Source organism: Argopecten irradians, chromosome 5, assembly GCF_041381155.1.
Source record: "Argopecten irradians isolate NY chromosome 5, Ai_NY, whole genome shotgun sequence".
NCBI classification, from domain to species: domain Eukaryota; kingdom Metazoa; phylum Mollusca; class Bivalvia; order Pectinida; family Pectinidae; genus Argopecten; species Argopecten irradians.
In genome coordinates, this window is record NC_091138.1 from 41,925,764 (window position 1) to 41,942,251 (window position 16,488).

Consider the following 16,488-nt stretch of genomic DNA (forward strand, 5'->3'; position numbering starts at 1 on the left):
ATGTTTCGGTTAACCGTGACACTCCTAGTTACAATTGCATTACAATATTACTAAAATGAACCAGGTATTACAATTTCAATGTATTTATTTATTCATTTGCTTATTTTCTTCAATATAATCACATGTCTCGTTAATGCTTTCGGTTTTTCATAATACACTTTTGAATAACATCATATTTATGATCACTACATCATCGCAAGTTCCGACACAAATCAGCATCATACATGTAGTACCAACCATAATGACTAAAATATTTACAAAAATTGTTTAGAAAGTAAAGTGCATATATAGGCAAACTTGACATGTCCATAAGTAGAATCTAGTAAACATCTAAAACATCCAGCGGTTATAACAACTGTTATAACATCAGTGCTGCCAGGTGCACCCTCCCCCTCAAAAGATCTTCATCAAATTAAAATATGTATGACTATTCATTTCATGCACATTTTAGAGTTGTTTAAAGGGGCAATGGCTTTTAGGGATAAAGATAATTAAGTAGGAATGGTTATCTGGTGAGTGTTGTGAGATATATAGACAGGACAAGGACTATGTTTACGTGTACATGTAGGAATAATTTAATCATAATTTTGAATATTTCTCGACCAGAAACTCTTTATTCATACAGAGAGTGTTCTGCGTGCATGTAGTGACATATTACAAGATTATATTGTTCTACACGGTGTATCAGGGAATGTGAAATGAACAGATATGTTATTTTAAAGATGCTCCACCGCTGACAGAGCATAAATAATATTCATCATTTGAACAATAATTAGTGTTTAATCGTGTATACATAAGTCTAATTAACACAAAATATAATATAAAATAATTTATTTTGCCTTTAGGTCATGAGCAATCAGTACTTCATTCCATATAGAATGTAGTGCCACAGAAATTTTTTCGGGATGCAATTAACTATTTTTATATTTTTAACTTGAAGTAAAATTAGAAGCTCAAACTTTTAAATGGCGGTAATGGTGTAAAGTAAGTAACTTTTGTAACTGAATAAAATACTAAATCATCTGCTGCTGTTTTTGATAATTAAAAAATACCATTTATCAGCGGTGGAGCACAAACTATAGACTTGGAAATGTTGCAAGTGTATTTTTTTAAAATCCTTATTAAAGCTTGTCAACATCCTCATGAACTAGATATACAAAGAGAGGTAACTCTAATTAGAATATTAACTCATAAAGAAAGTTGCATGATACAGGTACAAATGATAATTTTTTTTGTCTGCAGTATATCAATTAAACATAATATATGGTGAGGAAAAGCATGTTAATATTATGTAAGAAAAGTGATCTATACAATCATCATATCACTTTGACTTTTAAGCACTACAGAATTGTAATCTTTTCATATGCATGTACAGAATTTGTACAAATTACACAAAGTAAACATTCTTGTACCAGCATTTTTGTAAGAAAACATCTTATCAAAGTTTCCTTATATTACGAATTGTTTCTAACTTGAATGAAATCATTGCTTATACACGTATTTAAAGTTTAAGTATATACTTACAGTATGCCTTGAAATGACTTTCTTGAGTATACAAACAAATTACATTGTAATAATGTATACATTATAATTTATTATACATCAAAAAATGTTTTAATATATTTACTGATAAAGGAAAATGAAACACAGAAGGGCTTTTATTATCATTATTACATGTTTGAATCATAACACACATTTTGTCAAGAAAATAACATGCAAGAACAAAAACAATTTCCCTGCCAAAAAATTGACATTGACATTGATTTAAATATTCATGTACATTCCTGTATGCAGACCTTCTTCAACAGTACATGTATACACATTGAAAGATATGTGTATCTTTCAGGCTGTCTAATAAATCTAAAGTATAGGTAAACATAGTTTAAAACATCAGATTTTCTAATTGTACATTAAGTTTCGTACATCTCATTCATTCTGTGTTATAATTAGCATTAATATCTTTGTGACACATCACAATATCATATTCATTTGTCATCAATCAATCTAACTTAATATTCACAAGAAACAATCATTACTTGACACTTATGTGGATAGTTTTTTAAAGAGTTAAACACAGATAATGCCAAAATAAAAAAGCAAAATTGGTTTAGAAAAAAAAATAATAATGCATGGAAATCTTCACAACACTGCATCCTTTATATACAAAGAATAAAACCCTTCATACACATATAAATTATTATTTCATAACAAAATGACTTGCTTCAATTCATTTGTCTTTTTAAACAAACAAAAAATCTTTATTTTCCCCACAGTTATTTTCATGATTTTTTTTTAGATAAAATGTTTTAAATCATAAATACATCTATGTTTCCTTGATAAACTCTTTTTTCTCGACATCTTGCAGAGTTGTCTCCCTTGTTGAGGTAAAATATCAAATTTTGTAAACAAAATTCTTGTTATTTTCTCTGAAAAATATGATGTCAAGATTGCAAGTTTACATGTGATGTCACAATTAATACCTACTACAAGGGAAGATAACTCTGCAATATGCAATGACGGAATATTAATTCCAATTTATCATCTAAATTATCTCATTATACACTAAGATGATTTATACAAGATTTTGTTTTTCGTTGTCTTTATCAAGTTTCATTTTAATTAGTGGATTAACTTCTCAATAAAAGAGTCAAGAATATCGTCCTCCTGTAGGCCGATGAACTTATCCTGAACCTTTCCATTCTTTATCCCAAGAACTGTGGGTACACTGTTTACCTGTACGAGAAAAAAAAAGTTATACAGCATGCCATCTCGGTTCTTGTCAAAAGCTGTTAAACCTTGGAAGTTTAAAATATATATAGCATTGCATCACAATGAGTATAGCTGGTTATATGGGATATTCTCTGATTTTCTATTATTTACATTGGCTAATACATGGTCATGTAGCATTCAATATATAGCATATTGACTTGATGTTTCACTTTTTAGAAACACCAAGTCAACATTATATTCCTTAGCCAATTTCATTGCCCAACTCCTGCATTTTTCAGGGTGATGTTCTTTGACCAGTGCTTTTCTTGTAATTAAAATACACAGATTATTTTTTGACATTTGTTAAAAGTTGTATGGTCTGTGACTTGCTGTATATTTTGGACATAGAAATAGTTTTTAAAGTGTTCTACATATTTTTCTCCGCCTCTTTTAAATTTTCCATATTTACCGACTTTAGTAAAAGTTCATATTCGAAAAGTTATTAAACAATTAAGTTTAAATTATTCATTTTTAAAGTTGAATGGTATGCGACTTGTTGTATTTTGGCATGGAAAAGTATTTAGAGTGTTCTACATATTTTTCTCTGCCTCCGTAAGTTTTAAACTTGTGATATTAACCAACTTTTGTGAAGTTCGTATTTGCAAAGTTTTTCAACAATTTAATTAAAATATTGATTTTTAACGTTTGTACACGGTTATGGGTCTGAACGATCATACATGTACATTGTATGTTTTATAACAGTTAGTGATGGTGAAAATGACAGGAAATACAACTTAAAAGAAACAACAACAGATGTACAAATTAAGGACCTTTGTTTCAGTTCATGGTGTTATATCGCCCTTGTAGAATATAAAATAATGACTCGTGCTACAGCCTCGGTCATTTTTTATTCTATGCGGAAGATATAACACTATATGGACCTTAACTAAGGTCCATAATTAATATATATACAATGTATACATAATTCCAATGCATATGTACTTTTATACAATGGAAAGGAACACTTACAAGGATATGTTATTACGGTAAATAAAGTTCAGATCAAATATTTCCTTCATCTGCACTCAAACATGATAATTCATCCATTTTTTTAAATATGAATTACAGGCTATTGGCAATTAAATCTTCCTTACTTAAATTCCTTATAGATTTCCATGTCTTCTATGCTAAGAAGCTCAATTATTTTTTACAATATACATGTTATCTAGTTTTTTTCCATCAATACAATGCATATTACAAATAACAGTGACCTAGCTAATACTGAAAAATCCGAGCCCCTTGAGTATTGAGAATGCTTCTAAGTATGCTCACACAAAAATTAATAAGTGACTGCCTTACCCCATATTCAATAGCTAAATCTGTGTTGTCATCTACGTCAACTTTGGCCAGGGCAATTTTTCCTCCTTTACTTGAGATAAGAGATTCCAATCGTGGACCTAACAGCTTACATGGACCGCACCATCTAGTTGTGAAAAAAAGAAGACTTGTGATAAATTTGTCAATATAACTAAATCAATGACCTGCAAAAAAGTAACAAAATTTGGTTCATTCACCCACTACCAATACCATATGTATTATATCCTTTTATTTGTAAGTAGCAAAATTAGACATAATATAATTGTATAATACATGTACATAAGCCCAAAAATGTTTGTTGAATGTAGTATATATAAACAATAATCCTATCATTTTGAAGTCTACACCGGTAAGCCCAAAAATGTTTGTTGAATGTATAGTATATATAAACAATAATCCTATCATTTTGAAGTCTACTATGACAGGGATTAATGCTAGTGAATATCATACATACAATGCAATTTCTTTAAATATAGACCCAGTGTCTGAATAACTAAATATTATTGACAATATTTCAAAAGTTTCTTTTTAAGAAGAAAACATTTCTTACGATGCATGGAAGTCCACTACCACAGGTATATTACTTTCGATCACTCTCTTCTTGTAGTCATCTGTATCTTGAACATTGAACGCCTCAAACTTAGGTTGAACTAAACACATTCTGGCTGGTGTTGTTGACAAACTTTTTGGTGCCGTGACCAGGATTTTATTTTGTGTACACCTTTGCAAGACAGCATATGTCATATTTGATGTCCTCCATGGTTTCATCTGTGTTCCAAGTCTGGCTGACATACGAGTGAGAAAACGACTTGCCATGGCTTTTGTTGAATTATCTCCCTTGATTTCTGGATTTTGTTGAACAAGCTGATTGGAACTAGAACTGTAATATAACAGATATAATTACATTTTCAGCAGTGAATATAAGGTTTTAAAGTGAACATAAAAGTGAAATACTTCACTCGAATGAAAATATCTCAATTTTTTCACCAATCGGAATGCAGCATTGACAGTGAAAATATCATTTTGATTTTTACCTCATTAGTTTGTGCCCAAAATTGACGTCATATTCTTGAGTAGAAAAATGACATTATGCTCTTAAAAATAAGACGTTATACCCCAATCGCAGGGTTAGGGTTTATCAATGCATGTTGTTTTGGGATCTCGAAACCCTGTATTGGACTAAACGATTATCAGTGTCCAGATAGCTCGATGAGTAGAGTACAGTTTATCTGGATATATAGTGTTGCTAGGTTCTGGGTTTGTTCCCAGGTCTGGTTGCTACATTTTCACCTACATATTGTAGAATCCCACAGAAAATGTATGTTGGTTTTTTTCTGATGTATGTGAGGAATATTTCCCCCTTTACAATTAAATCCTTGTACATGTAGCTCATCATGGAAATAGAACCAGTGTTTATTTTCTGATAATTTTCTAGCTATATCTAGATTTGACTAATAGTGCTTAGTCGGCTCATAAACAACAAGATACACTGTGTGTGGCATACATGTATTTCAAATGGAAATTTTGGATTTTATATCTTTTTCATCAGAACACGATCGCGAGGATGAATGGATGCGAGTACCAAAAAACGCAACGAGGGTTTTTTAAAAACTCACCGGAATTTTTTTTTTTTTTTTATTTAGCGGTGTTACCAGACCTGACTGCCCTGTGATATAGTCGTACTAAACACACGAGATATGTGGTCTGAGAGCAAAGAAAAATGCATGTAAACGATTTTATTTACATATGCCCCTGTATAGTCAACGGGAGGGGAGTTAGGTTCAAATTAGCGTAATCGCAATGACGTATGAATACAAACGCAGTGCAGGTTCGGACTACTTCTAGTTCACGCTTCGATAAGATTTTGCGTAATAAGTTGATGGATTTCAAAACAACAATAAGGAGTTTTTATTAGATCCAATTAAATATGTATTTTACATCAAAACAAAAGATGTGATCAAGCATTGTAACGGTAATAAACTACAAAATGAATTGCTGGTCGGAGATACAACCGGGGGGCTTCCCTCAGGAATGTTCGGGGAATCCCATAGTTACGTCAGATGTAGGCCTACATGTATGTGTGTACAGAACATCTGATTGTCGGTGAACAATTCTGGGAGCGTCTAAGCGAACAATAGGTTAACAGATCATATACAGCGTATAGGTTTCCAGAAAAAAACCATTACAGGTAACCTATCCGAAACAGTATCATCAGTTTTAAATAGCCCCGTCTTTGCATTCAAAATAGGCCTACACACAGGAAAACACTTGTCTAACCTCCGTACAATAAAATAAAAGTAAAGACTATGAAGAATTTAGTCTAAATCACGTTCTTAGACCGATACATACATGACAAGCATTCAGCAGCTCAACGGTCATACCATCAATAGGCTATATCACAGTAACTTTCCTCAGTTAAAAATCAAGTATGGCGGCTCGCTCCACTCCGGACCGCATCACTACCCTGACAACGATGCATACCGGTAGTCGTTCCGCATTTGTCATCTCAATTTTTATTCGAATTGGACATTATTGATATATTATCAAATTGAAAAAAAAATATATTATGAAAATAATTGAAAAGTGTCATTGTTGTATTTCAAACCAAACTGCAGCTATAACATTCAACAATCGGAACTATATCTTTGGTCATCCTGACTACCGTAGTTACCCAACTTAGCAACCATCACCGTTTTCAATTTGACGTAAAAGTGGATTTATTTATGTAAATATATAGATTGAACAGTGTTTTGATTGCGTTAAACAGTTAAAGGTGGTATGAACGCAATGGGATACAGACATATTCTACATGTAGCGCTAACGCTAATCAAAACACTGTTCAATCTCTATTTGATTACCGATGAACATAGTGACAAATCAAATATATGCACTTATTGACATTTAAAGTGTTTTGCGTGTTTGACAAAATCTGACGAAACAGCGCTGCAGATGTAATCCGCTGTATTTGATTTTTTTTTGGACAAATCTTGAGACTTCAAAAAATGTCATAATCGTTTGCATCAATAATTATGCTGTAAAACATACATATTGAATTTTGTTCCGTAAGATTCTTCTATTTCGTAGCGTCATTTCTGGTACAAGAGAAAATAATCAAAAATAAGCTTACCTTGATAGCTTATCTCCTTCACGGAATACAGCCGGAAGTGTGTACTACGTCACAATTAATGTGCAACAATTTATCCATCGGAATATTTCTGACGATTTCCTCTATACTAACCAGACAATCCGAGTACTATCGAACGATAATTGTGATTACGTCAATCAATTGTTGGGAACGCCCCCTAACAACGACAATAGCGTGCTTGGTGAATATAAAGTGTCATTAGCGGAGAGAATAACGACTTTCTCTCGTTCTGTCGACGGTTGCAGCGACAGAAACAGGTTAGACGGGTGCTCGAGGGATGTGAGGTATGCTCCCATCGACATTAAGCTATGTCATTAGTATTTTTATCTGATTGTATCTGATTGACACATTTGGCAATCAGTATATTTAACAAGTGTGCAAATGCGTTATTACCTTGAATACTGATTAATTATGCATGGCCACCTAATGACCACTTAATATTTCATGATACATTTAACTTAAAGTCGAGATTAACATCAGATGTAATAACAAATACTGTAGGACTGCACTGTTTTCCTTATAATGGTACAGTACCATAATATATGTATGTGAGTATGTGCATATGTATGTATACGTGTGTACGTTCACGGAGCAGATGTTAAACGACACACGTGTAGAAATATGATTTCTGTCAATCAAATTTACAATTAATACACGAAGTTATGGCAATTCTACAGAATCTCATTCAGGATCACACGACCGTTTAATTAGGCTTGATCTATTAATCAGTAAAAGAACAACAGACAAATCAATCAGATAATGCGTTACGATTCGATACGATAACCTGTTGATCCGATAGCACGAGACCTCTGTCACAGGTGATAAATTTACCTGGCCCGACTTAGACTAGATACAGTCAATGAACTTTATATAAAATATTTAGTACTTGAATGTATATGTAATCGTTTATAATAAATTAAAGGATGTTGTCTCTACACGTACACGTTTATGATATAAAAATCATCAGTGCTTAACCAAAGATTTTATAACACATTATTTTATTGTAGGTTTATTGTATTTTGCTCAAATATGTATTACATTATATAAATATTGGCATGATACCACCAATATACTGAATAAAGAAAATATTTCATTTAAAAGTTGTTTAATTCCGTATTTAAATCAAATGTAAGATCAACTTATGAATTTATCTTGTATCTTCACATTTAAAATATAGATAAATTGTTTCCGAAATAAAGGTGTTTCTATTTATTTCCAAATACTAGTTCTCCAGAGGAACATAAACTTGATACTGATATTGTAGCGTTTTGCCGAACTGCATGGCTACTTTTAGTTTTTGGTAGATCCGACCTTCAGCTGCCACTTGCCGAAGGGTTAATTGCGCTGTTAAATATTTGTCTTCTTTCATTGTCCCGTTTTACTGTTCGTGTAAAATCATGTAATCGTGTTCGTTTTGTGTGTCTTGATAAAGGGGCAGATCGTCTTGAAAATTTGACAATTTTTTTGTCCACACGGTTAGAATTACTTCTTTGTTCCATATATATATAAATTCACCGGGGTTACATAATTTACACATTACATAATTTACACGTGCTCCATTATCATTATACCCTCATAACCCCAATAAAATAAACATCTATTCCTTAAATAAACTTCAAACAGTATAAATATCTCTTTCACAATGGTCATCTTCATGTACATAGAAAAACAAGAAAAACTAGGTAAAATCTATCTTGAACCTTTTAATATCATTTGCCCTTTATGATTCATCATTGAATTCCTTATAGTCTCTTATCATTTGAAAAACCATATGTCGGAAGGTCATGCACATAGATGATTGAGGGAAAGGGCCGTGTAAGACTACCAACGATAGTTGTGACGAGTTTTATAACGGGTAAATGAGACCAACATGCAGTATCGACAGCTGAAGTTCATCAACAAGCACTAACTATGTTATTAATTAAGAGACAACTTTCAACACCCAAAATAACTGACATATTAGGAAATCATTAATATGCATTGTGCGTAGTCACGAATAATGTTCTTCTCGATTTATAAATACAGTATATTTTGATAAGTTATAAAGTTCCTTTTGTTTTCTGATCATACTGTTACATTCTATAGTTTGAATATTTTAGGTCTTACCTTATAATATAGTATTTGAGTATAAATCAAATATCAAGATGGAAAGGACAGGTGGACTTTTGAAGTTGTATTTTTTTTCATTTTGAAATCCTCAGTGAATAAAAACAACATTTCAGTTTGTTTTATATCGCGTAATCTCCTACCAACATACTAGATATCTTAAGCCGAAAATAATTCGGTCAGCTTTTTCAAACTATTTCGTCTCCAGTCAAGCCATACTGGCAAGATTCTGGCAGCGGTCCCTTTTTTAAAGTTGTCATACCAGAATCGTAGTCCCTTAATGGGATCGTTGTCATATCCTCCTATCAATTTTGCCAAGAGGACAGAAATAATCTTCCTCTTGGGACGGACGCTTAACTTTAGTTTAAAGACAAAATAAAGGTACTGTGGTATTGTGGCAAGGACCGCCGTTAGAAGAATGAATGCCATTTAGGGAGAACATATACACCTAATAGAACATTTATAGGATCCCAAATTAATTCGCCATTTGTGATTAATAATAGAACGAATATTTGTACCCGACTTACTATACTTGTTTGAAGACGACATTGTTATCTATTTAGAGGTTTTAGAGCTACATGTGTAATGTCAATATTACGGATCATCGCTCTTCATATTTGAAAATTACTCATATAGTTTGAATAATACAAAATATTGATGATTAAGTGACGACAGTTGTAATGACAAATAAAAAATTAAATGTATTGTAGACTAATTTTGATATCTCTCAATTTCAGAGAGCAAGATGGCGACCGTATCAGCAGCGTCGCCAGTTGACCTGGCGGAGCTCGCCAAAGCTCGGCGGACGGAAGCCATGCCAAAGCACTCTCTGTTTGGGTCCACACTGGAGATACATAATCAGAAAGAAATGGACCAAATTCAGAAGATTGACATCTCAAAGGCTGGCAAACAGCCCCGCAGGAAAGGGCGATTCCAACTCCCCGACGACTTCCGGTCGCAACTGAAAGGTGAGCTATATCCAAAATATTTATATTCAACACGATGTTTGAAGTAAATATCGATAATAGCACATGGATATTTCGATCTAGTCAGAGCTAATGAACTGTATGTTGTTTGCTCCATTATAGTTAGAGAAATATATTAATTTGATGTGACGGCGGCTGATCTTGAATGCACGCGAGATCAACTTGCATTTGCAATCTCAGAATAATTCTCTCGACTGCCACGTATATCTCTCCATGGTAATATAATTTGTGCAATGCATATGATGAACTATTTAATAGATTGATAACAGTTAGTATTGTTCCATCATATATCATATGTATTATGTTAAAATTCCCTTTACGATCAAATTCAAATTCTATTTGTGTATTGTTTATAAGATTACGTACAGGGTGGAGAATGGACAAAGCATTACATTTTTCAAATAGTTGCTAAGATGCTAAATTTAAAGGATGACCTCCACTTTATGCAATGTGCTATGCTTGTGAATGTCTCTGTGGTTTGTGAGGCTGTGGTCTTACAGGAAACAAAACACCCGTTCCATACACAGGGACCTGACACGATTTTTTAACCAACAGTATATACATATATGTGTGTATACTGTTGGTTAAAAAATCGTCCCAGGTCCCTGTGGTTCCATATCATTGCAATCAACAAAGGAAAATGTTGAAACTAGACTAAGCATCAGTGGAAATACAAAAATGATCTTACCACGGCAACCCAGGATACTATTGCGTAGTAATAATTACATAATAAGAACGGTGAAGCTGTGGAACAGTCTACCGATAAAGTTGTTTCAGCACCCAACACAAACTGTCTTAAAAAGACAGGATAATAATTGGAAAAATCATGAAATACGATCTAACTATAAGGCTACCATAACCGGAATATGAATTTAACCACTTTAAGGATTTATTAGTCCGGTGTAGAGGAACTAAGTAGTTCCTGTACTGGAAATTTTCTATATTCTATTCTATAAGTGTTCATTCCATGTGTTGTAACACAGTCGACTAACAATGTCACATTTTATATTTCATGTGTGTATAGGAGACATAAAGCGTGTAGAGGAGAACATGATTAGCGTGTAGAGGAGAACATGATTAGCTTTGGAATTTCTTCACGTAAAAACATAAATACATGTACTGGGTTGAAATGAGAACCAATCATTTACAAAAGCAGCCCATGATGAAATTTTCAGACTATATTTTGTTATGTCGGACTATTTAATTTGTGTGCCATTTTTAAATCAAAATGGCTTGTAGTTCTAGGGTGTTCCCCATTCTCTTAATGATATTTAGATTAAGATCGCCTTAAGCTAACAATGCTTATAATAATTGGACCAGAACGTGACCTATTGTTTTAAGAGGTATTGTTCTCGAAGTTTAATTAACATATAATTCAGTTTAGTGTTGTTTGTTTCTGTCCAATAACTGACAGAATTTTGTTTTGACAGAGTATAAAGTGGTGGAAGCAACTAAAGAAGAAATAGAAAAACAGAAGGAAGAGATTTCGAAGACAAAAAAGGCCATAGAAAACATGGAATTCAATGCCTTAAATTTCGAAATGGACAAAATTAATCGTGTGCCACAAAGAGCAGCTTCCAGTAGATCGCCACTAGCTATGTCGGACAACGCTTTAAAAATGGCCAAGGAAATGAATAGAATAGGATTAAACGAACGTAATAGTTATAATTGGGACAAATATGGAAGTAAAGCGCCTGTTCATCAATATAGTCTATGTGGGGACATTCTTCGTCCAGGAATGGAGACAGTAAGACGAGAAAAAACAGAATACCCAGCGTATGTAGGTCACAGTGAAAGACACCGGAAGGCTCCAACCGGAACTCCACGTCACGCTTCAGCGGGTCCAGCGGAACCTCGTAGCGTCGTGCCACTGCCTCCCAATATACGTCATCAATTCGGTAGTCGGGTTTGTGATTTTCTTTTATCGGATGAGAAAAAGGTCGAAAAAACTGTTAACGATCAGAAGTTGCGAAGACAGCGGCTATTGAGACCAAGCAAACATCTGGATATACCTGACATGGATAAAGAGCTAAAGCCAGAGTACGAAATGCTCGGAAATGCCATGCGTCAAAACATCTTTCCCGGTTACACTATGAACCACAAGAAAAGTATGACGAAGTTAGCCTACGATGACAGCGTGCATCTTAGGAGGTATCCCGATCCTGATCAATGGCGTTACCAACGAGACGAGCTCAGTAAGTACCCGGTTCTTGTCGCTCATTTTCAGAGTGTCGTCTGCTTGTATCCATTTTGTGTGTGTGTGTGTGTGTGTGTCACTATCAGCTAATATTTCACAGTTAACATTTGCTGTACATCTGCACGTGATTGCGTCGTTGCCATTTCCTTCAGATAATTTTCTTTAATCACCATATTTTTATCATCTAACAAGGTAATTTATGAAATATCATTTTATGTATTCTAATGTATTAAAAGCACTTACCAAGGCCTATATTCAAACAAGCATTGTTATATTTAACAAACCCTTGAAGATTATAAACCTGGTTATCCAAACGATGCATTATCTGTAACGAGACTTAATATTGTAAACTAGGTCAAATTCGAAATGCTTTGGTTTTGTTCCTTATCTGCCTTCCCACATCATCTGCCTACATCTTAACCGATATTATCTGTATGAAAAAACAATCATCGCAAATATATTGTTGCTTTGTTTGACGAAGATTTAGCTCGAGTGTAAAGGCTTTGCTTCTTACCATTTTGTCACATATCCTGCCTAACCTGATTGAAAAAAGTACGTGTTAATTGCTATGATTTGTTAGCTTAGTTTCACTTTATTATACTAGTATAACAATTAAACTAAGCTTGAGGAGCACAAATTAAACAACCATATTGTGATTGAGAATCGTCTCCGTATTTTTTGCAGCTGTTTATTCATTATTTAGACTCATGATATTTCCTATTAGAATCAAGATTACGTGGACTATAATTCTATTGAGAAACTACTGTCTACTATATCTTGTCAAACTTGCACATCGAGTGAGAAAAAAAAAGATTATCAAAGTCCATGCAAGGAGAAAACTATCAAAAGTTAGGTGATTGATTATAACGTCGGTTCGCGTTCCTCGATATTAATTTATAAGTGGCATCAATTATCAGATGAGCAGGCCTGTCGAATCTTTTTCATCCTATTTATATGCAATTGCATAGAGCCACAGAGCAAACCACTGAACATTGTTGTGGCAATACCAAAGAACCAATATTAATTTTGTAGGGATGGTATTTTCGAGAATCCCCTGGGTATTGTTATGATCATGATTTATTTAGTTCAAGTCTTAAAGCCAGGCCGTGAAAATATAAACCAGCCAAAATTTAATTACCTCATTTTCAGTACATAGTACGATCACGACAATTTTGACTCGTGTAAATAGCCGAATATTCGGTAAAAAGGTTTCAACGTGCAATACTTTGTAACTGATCAATGTTGTTATGAATTGTCCCGATGCAAAGGTAGGCTTAAAGCTTAATATTTTCAGAAGAAGATGGCAATCTAAACACGTTATAATTGTTTTCGAATCTGTGATTCTGGAGAGCGGAAATATTGAGGTTTTAATATCATTTTCCTTTCACTGTTTCTTTTTCACGTAGATAGAATTTCTTCACAAGTGAATGTTTGAGATTTCTCACTTTTCGATATCATTTTTACTATCACCTTTTTTTGTTCGTAAACCTTCTAAGAAATATAAGAAAATTCAAATGAATATCGTAACCACCAAAACATAAGATTTTCGAACGAAAACTTCTCAATCTATCATTAAAACGAAATCTCAAATTTTCAAAACTTCACTTATCCATCTGTTTGCTTGTTTTACTGCTAATATATCATCTACAAGGACCTTTCACTTCTCGTCTGTTTTAGGTACATGGGCAGAACATAACGTTCTACAAACGAGGATGAAAAAGGCTTGGGAAGCCTACTTTTTGGAGACACTTGCTAAGAAACAACAGAAAGCAGCATAGATTCATATTCTACATAAATCGAATTTCCAACAAGTTTATACGAAATAAGATTTCGGTTCAGTAATCTTTATATGTAATTGAGTATGTGTGTTTTCTTTTTATATTTATATGAATTCATTTTGTGTTGCACCTTACTTCCATAAAAGCACACGAAGGACTACTTTCGTACTACTTTTCCTACATATCAGGTACATGGGCGGAGCAAAATGTTCTGTATGAGAGGATGAGGAAATCGTTTCGGGAGTTCTTAAATTCTATGCCAAAAGCGGAGAGAAACTGGGAAAAGGGTTCCGCTGCGAGGCCAAAACCAAAAACTGCCACAGAACCGCCTAAGCCTAAACCAAAACCAAAGAAACAACCTCCAAAGTCTAAACCGGAAGAACCTGCGTTTGAGGAAATAGTTTTCAAAACACCGCCAATCACTCCGCCACCGCCTCAACCGGAAAAAGTGACACTGGCACCAAAACAGGAGAGAGACCAGGAATTCTGGGACTTTTATAATAAAAAGTGAGTTTGATAAATCAGGGGTTCAATAATCCTCCTAAAAAATAAAACAATATTTTGATAAAATAAATGGTGCTTTTCCCGAAGAGACTCTCAGAAGCAGGATATTTGTATGAAAAAACTAAGAAGCTATATGGCTGCGCCTCATATTTTTCATAGAATATTTTTATATATATTTTACGTGCAATCATTGTATAGTCCTTTTCATATAGCCTTATCTTTTGCCAAAAGAAGATAAATATATACAACTTTATTCACTACAAACTCTTCAGTATTATATATATGTTTCGATAATTGTATGTATCTGACAAGGAAGAGCTAGCGATACTATAAAGAGTGATTTGTAGAGGAATACTTTTTTTGTCTATGGAAGAAGATGAAATATAATATTTAAGGTCACGTGTGGGTAATGAATGCATGCTTTAGGTTTGCATATCATATTGTATTTTCACATCAAAGAAAATAAATACTGGAAACCAACATGTATTCATTGCAGTTAGCGTATTTTACGAGCGATTTAAAAACCGCGAAAAATCAATCGTTGCGAAATTAAATCGCGTGAAATTGCGAAATTAAGTATCCACGAAAATAACAGTTAACAGAAGACATGGTAATACAAATCACTTTGAGGTCGGCGAAGTTTCTGTTCTATATGTGTTCTGTGGAATGGTGTGGCATACTATTGTACTGTGTACGATGTTTACTCCACATAGCTGTCTAATATCTATCTGTGATACGAACTATTTTGTGATATTTTATACATAGTTGATGATTTCGACTATATTAATCTTGAAGTGTTGATTTTTGATGTTATCTGCAATTTAAGTATTACCTCAAACTATTAAAAACAACTGTGTCAAGTAAATCTTAAAAATTTCAGTCTGTACGAAATGAACTGGAATTGATCCTTGTATTAACTGATTGATGGACTTGCTGAAATTTTGTGACATAAAGTTATGATGAGTTTAAATTGAATTTTAATTGAAATAGCTTTTTACAAAGCATCAATAAAGCTTGTCGAGGAAAGTTAAAATTTAAAACATCTTTTTTGATTTGATAGCTTTATATGCATGTATTTTGTATATTCCTTATTAGGCTAAAAAACATATGTCTGTTTAGTGTTACACAGCAAAAAATAGGGTCGGTCAGTCGGGAGAATTTTTTTAAGTGTCTTTCACTCTAAAATCATAGCCGGAACTGGAGTCTGAGATCGAAATCCCGACTTTCATCCTTTTTTCTCTCATAGAAAAGTGGGGAAAAATAGTTTCGGAGGTTAAACTCTAAACAGACATCTTATTTTTTGGCCTTAAGCATAAGACTCCACATTGGTATTGATATATTATAAATTCTTTAGTCCGATTTCAATCTATCCAGTTTTATACATTGCATGCCTTTTACATTTCTGTACAATTCAAAATGAATTAAATACATTTCTCAGAATAAATGTGTCTTGTTTTGTTTACAATAACAAATATTTATTATGTGTATCATCTTATCATGACATAAGTATTTACTATATGTCGCGTTTGCAATGCAAGCATTCAATTTTTCCATGGACACTCAACGAAATGTGAATTTAAATTTAAAGAAAAAAACTTGCATTGAATACAAAATAGTATTTGAATCATTTATCAATATAAATATTTCATAATTACAAATGATATCGATTTCATTGTTTCTTATGTC

The 16,488-nt window shown here is 33.2% G+C and overlaps 2 protein-coding genes across 4 annotated transcripts; one reads left to right on the plus strand and one right to left on the minus strand.

Annotated features, from left to right (window-relative positions):
* Positions 1-67: 67 nt before the first annotated feature.
* LOC138323907 (thioredoxin, mitochondrial-like) lies at positions 68-7,358 on the minus strand. The gene is made up of 4 exons (XM_069268836.1): positions 7,214-7,358; positions 4,637-4,966; positions 4,069-4,192; positions 68-2,733 (listed from the first exon to the last, which is right to left on the minus strand). Exons 2-4 carry the CDS (start codon positions 4,900-4,902, stop codon positions 2,620-2,622), a joined length of 504 nt encoding a protein of 167 aa, XP_069124937.1. The 5' UTR covers positions 4,903-4,966; positions 7,214-7,358; the 3' UTR covers positions 68-2,619.
* On the plus strand, positions 7,353-16,246 carry LOC138323905 (uncharacterized). 3 transcript variants are annotated; one of them, XM_069268834.1, is made up of 4 exons: positions 7,353-7,488; positions 10,075-10,305; positions 11,754-12,518; positions 14,487-16,246. In XM_069268834.1, exons 2-4 carry the CDS (start codon positions 10,083-10,085, stop codon positions 14,807-14,809), a joined length of 1,311 nt encoding a protein of 436 aa, XP_069124935.1. In that variant the 5' UTR covers positions 7,353-7,488; positions 10,075-10,082; the 3' UTR covers positions 14,810-16,246. The 3 variants fall into 3 exon arrangements, with proteins under 3 accessions (XP_069124935.1, XP_069124934.1, XP_069124936.1); XM_069268833.1 differs by having other exon boundaries at positions 7,357-7,515; XM_069268835.1 differs by having other exon boundaries at positions 7,357-7,515; positions 14,198-14,629.
* The last annotated feature ends 242 nt before the right edge of the window (positions 16,247-16,488 follow it).

Bases quoted from the DNA above. Each gene is read 5' to 3' on its own strand.
- LOC138323907 (XM_069268836.1), bottom strand. From the start codon at position 4,902: ATGGCAAGTCGTTTTCTCACTCGTATGTCAGCCAGACTTGGAACACAG. The intron at 4,193-4,636 runs GTAAGAAATGTT...TTTCACAACTAG, and splicing joins GTAGTGGACTTCCATGCATC to ATGGTGCGGTCCATGTAAGC. The intron at 2,734-4,068 runs GTAAGGCAGTCA...TTTCTCGTACAG, and splicing joins ATTTAGCTATTGAATATGGG to GTAAACAGTGTACCCACAGT.
- LOC138323905 (XM_069268834.1), top strand. From the start codon at position 10,083: ATGGCGACCGTATCAGCAGCGTCGCCAGTTGACCTGGCGGAGCTCGCC. The intron at 10,306-11,753 runs GTGAGCTATATC...TTGTTTTGACAG, and splicing joins CTTCCGGTCGCAACTGAAAG to AGTATAAAGTGGTGGAAGCA. The intron at 12,519-14,486 runs GTAAGTACCCGG...CCTACATATCAG, and splicing joins TTACCAACGAGACGAGCTCA to GTACATGGGCGGAGCAAAAT.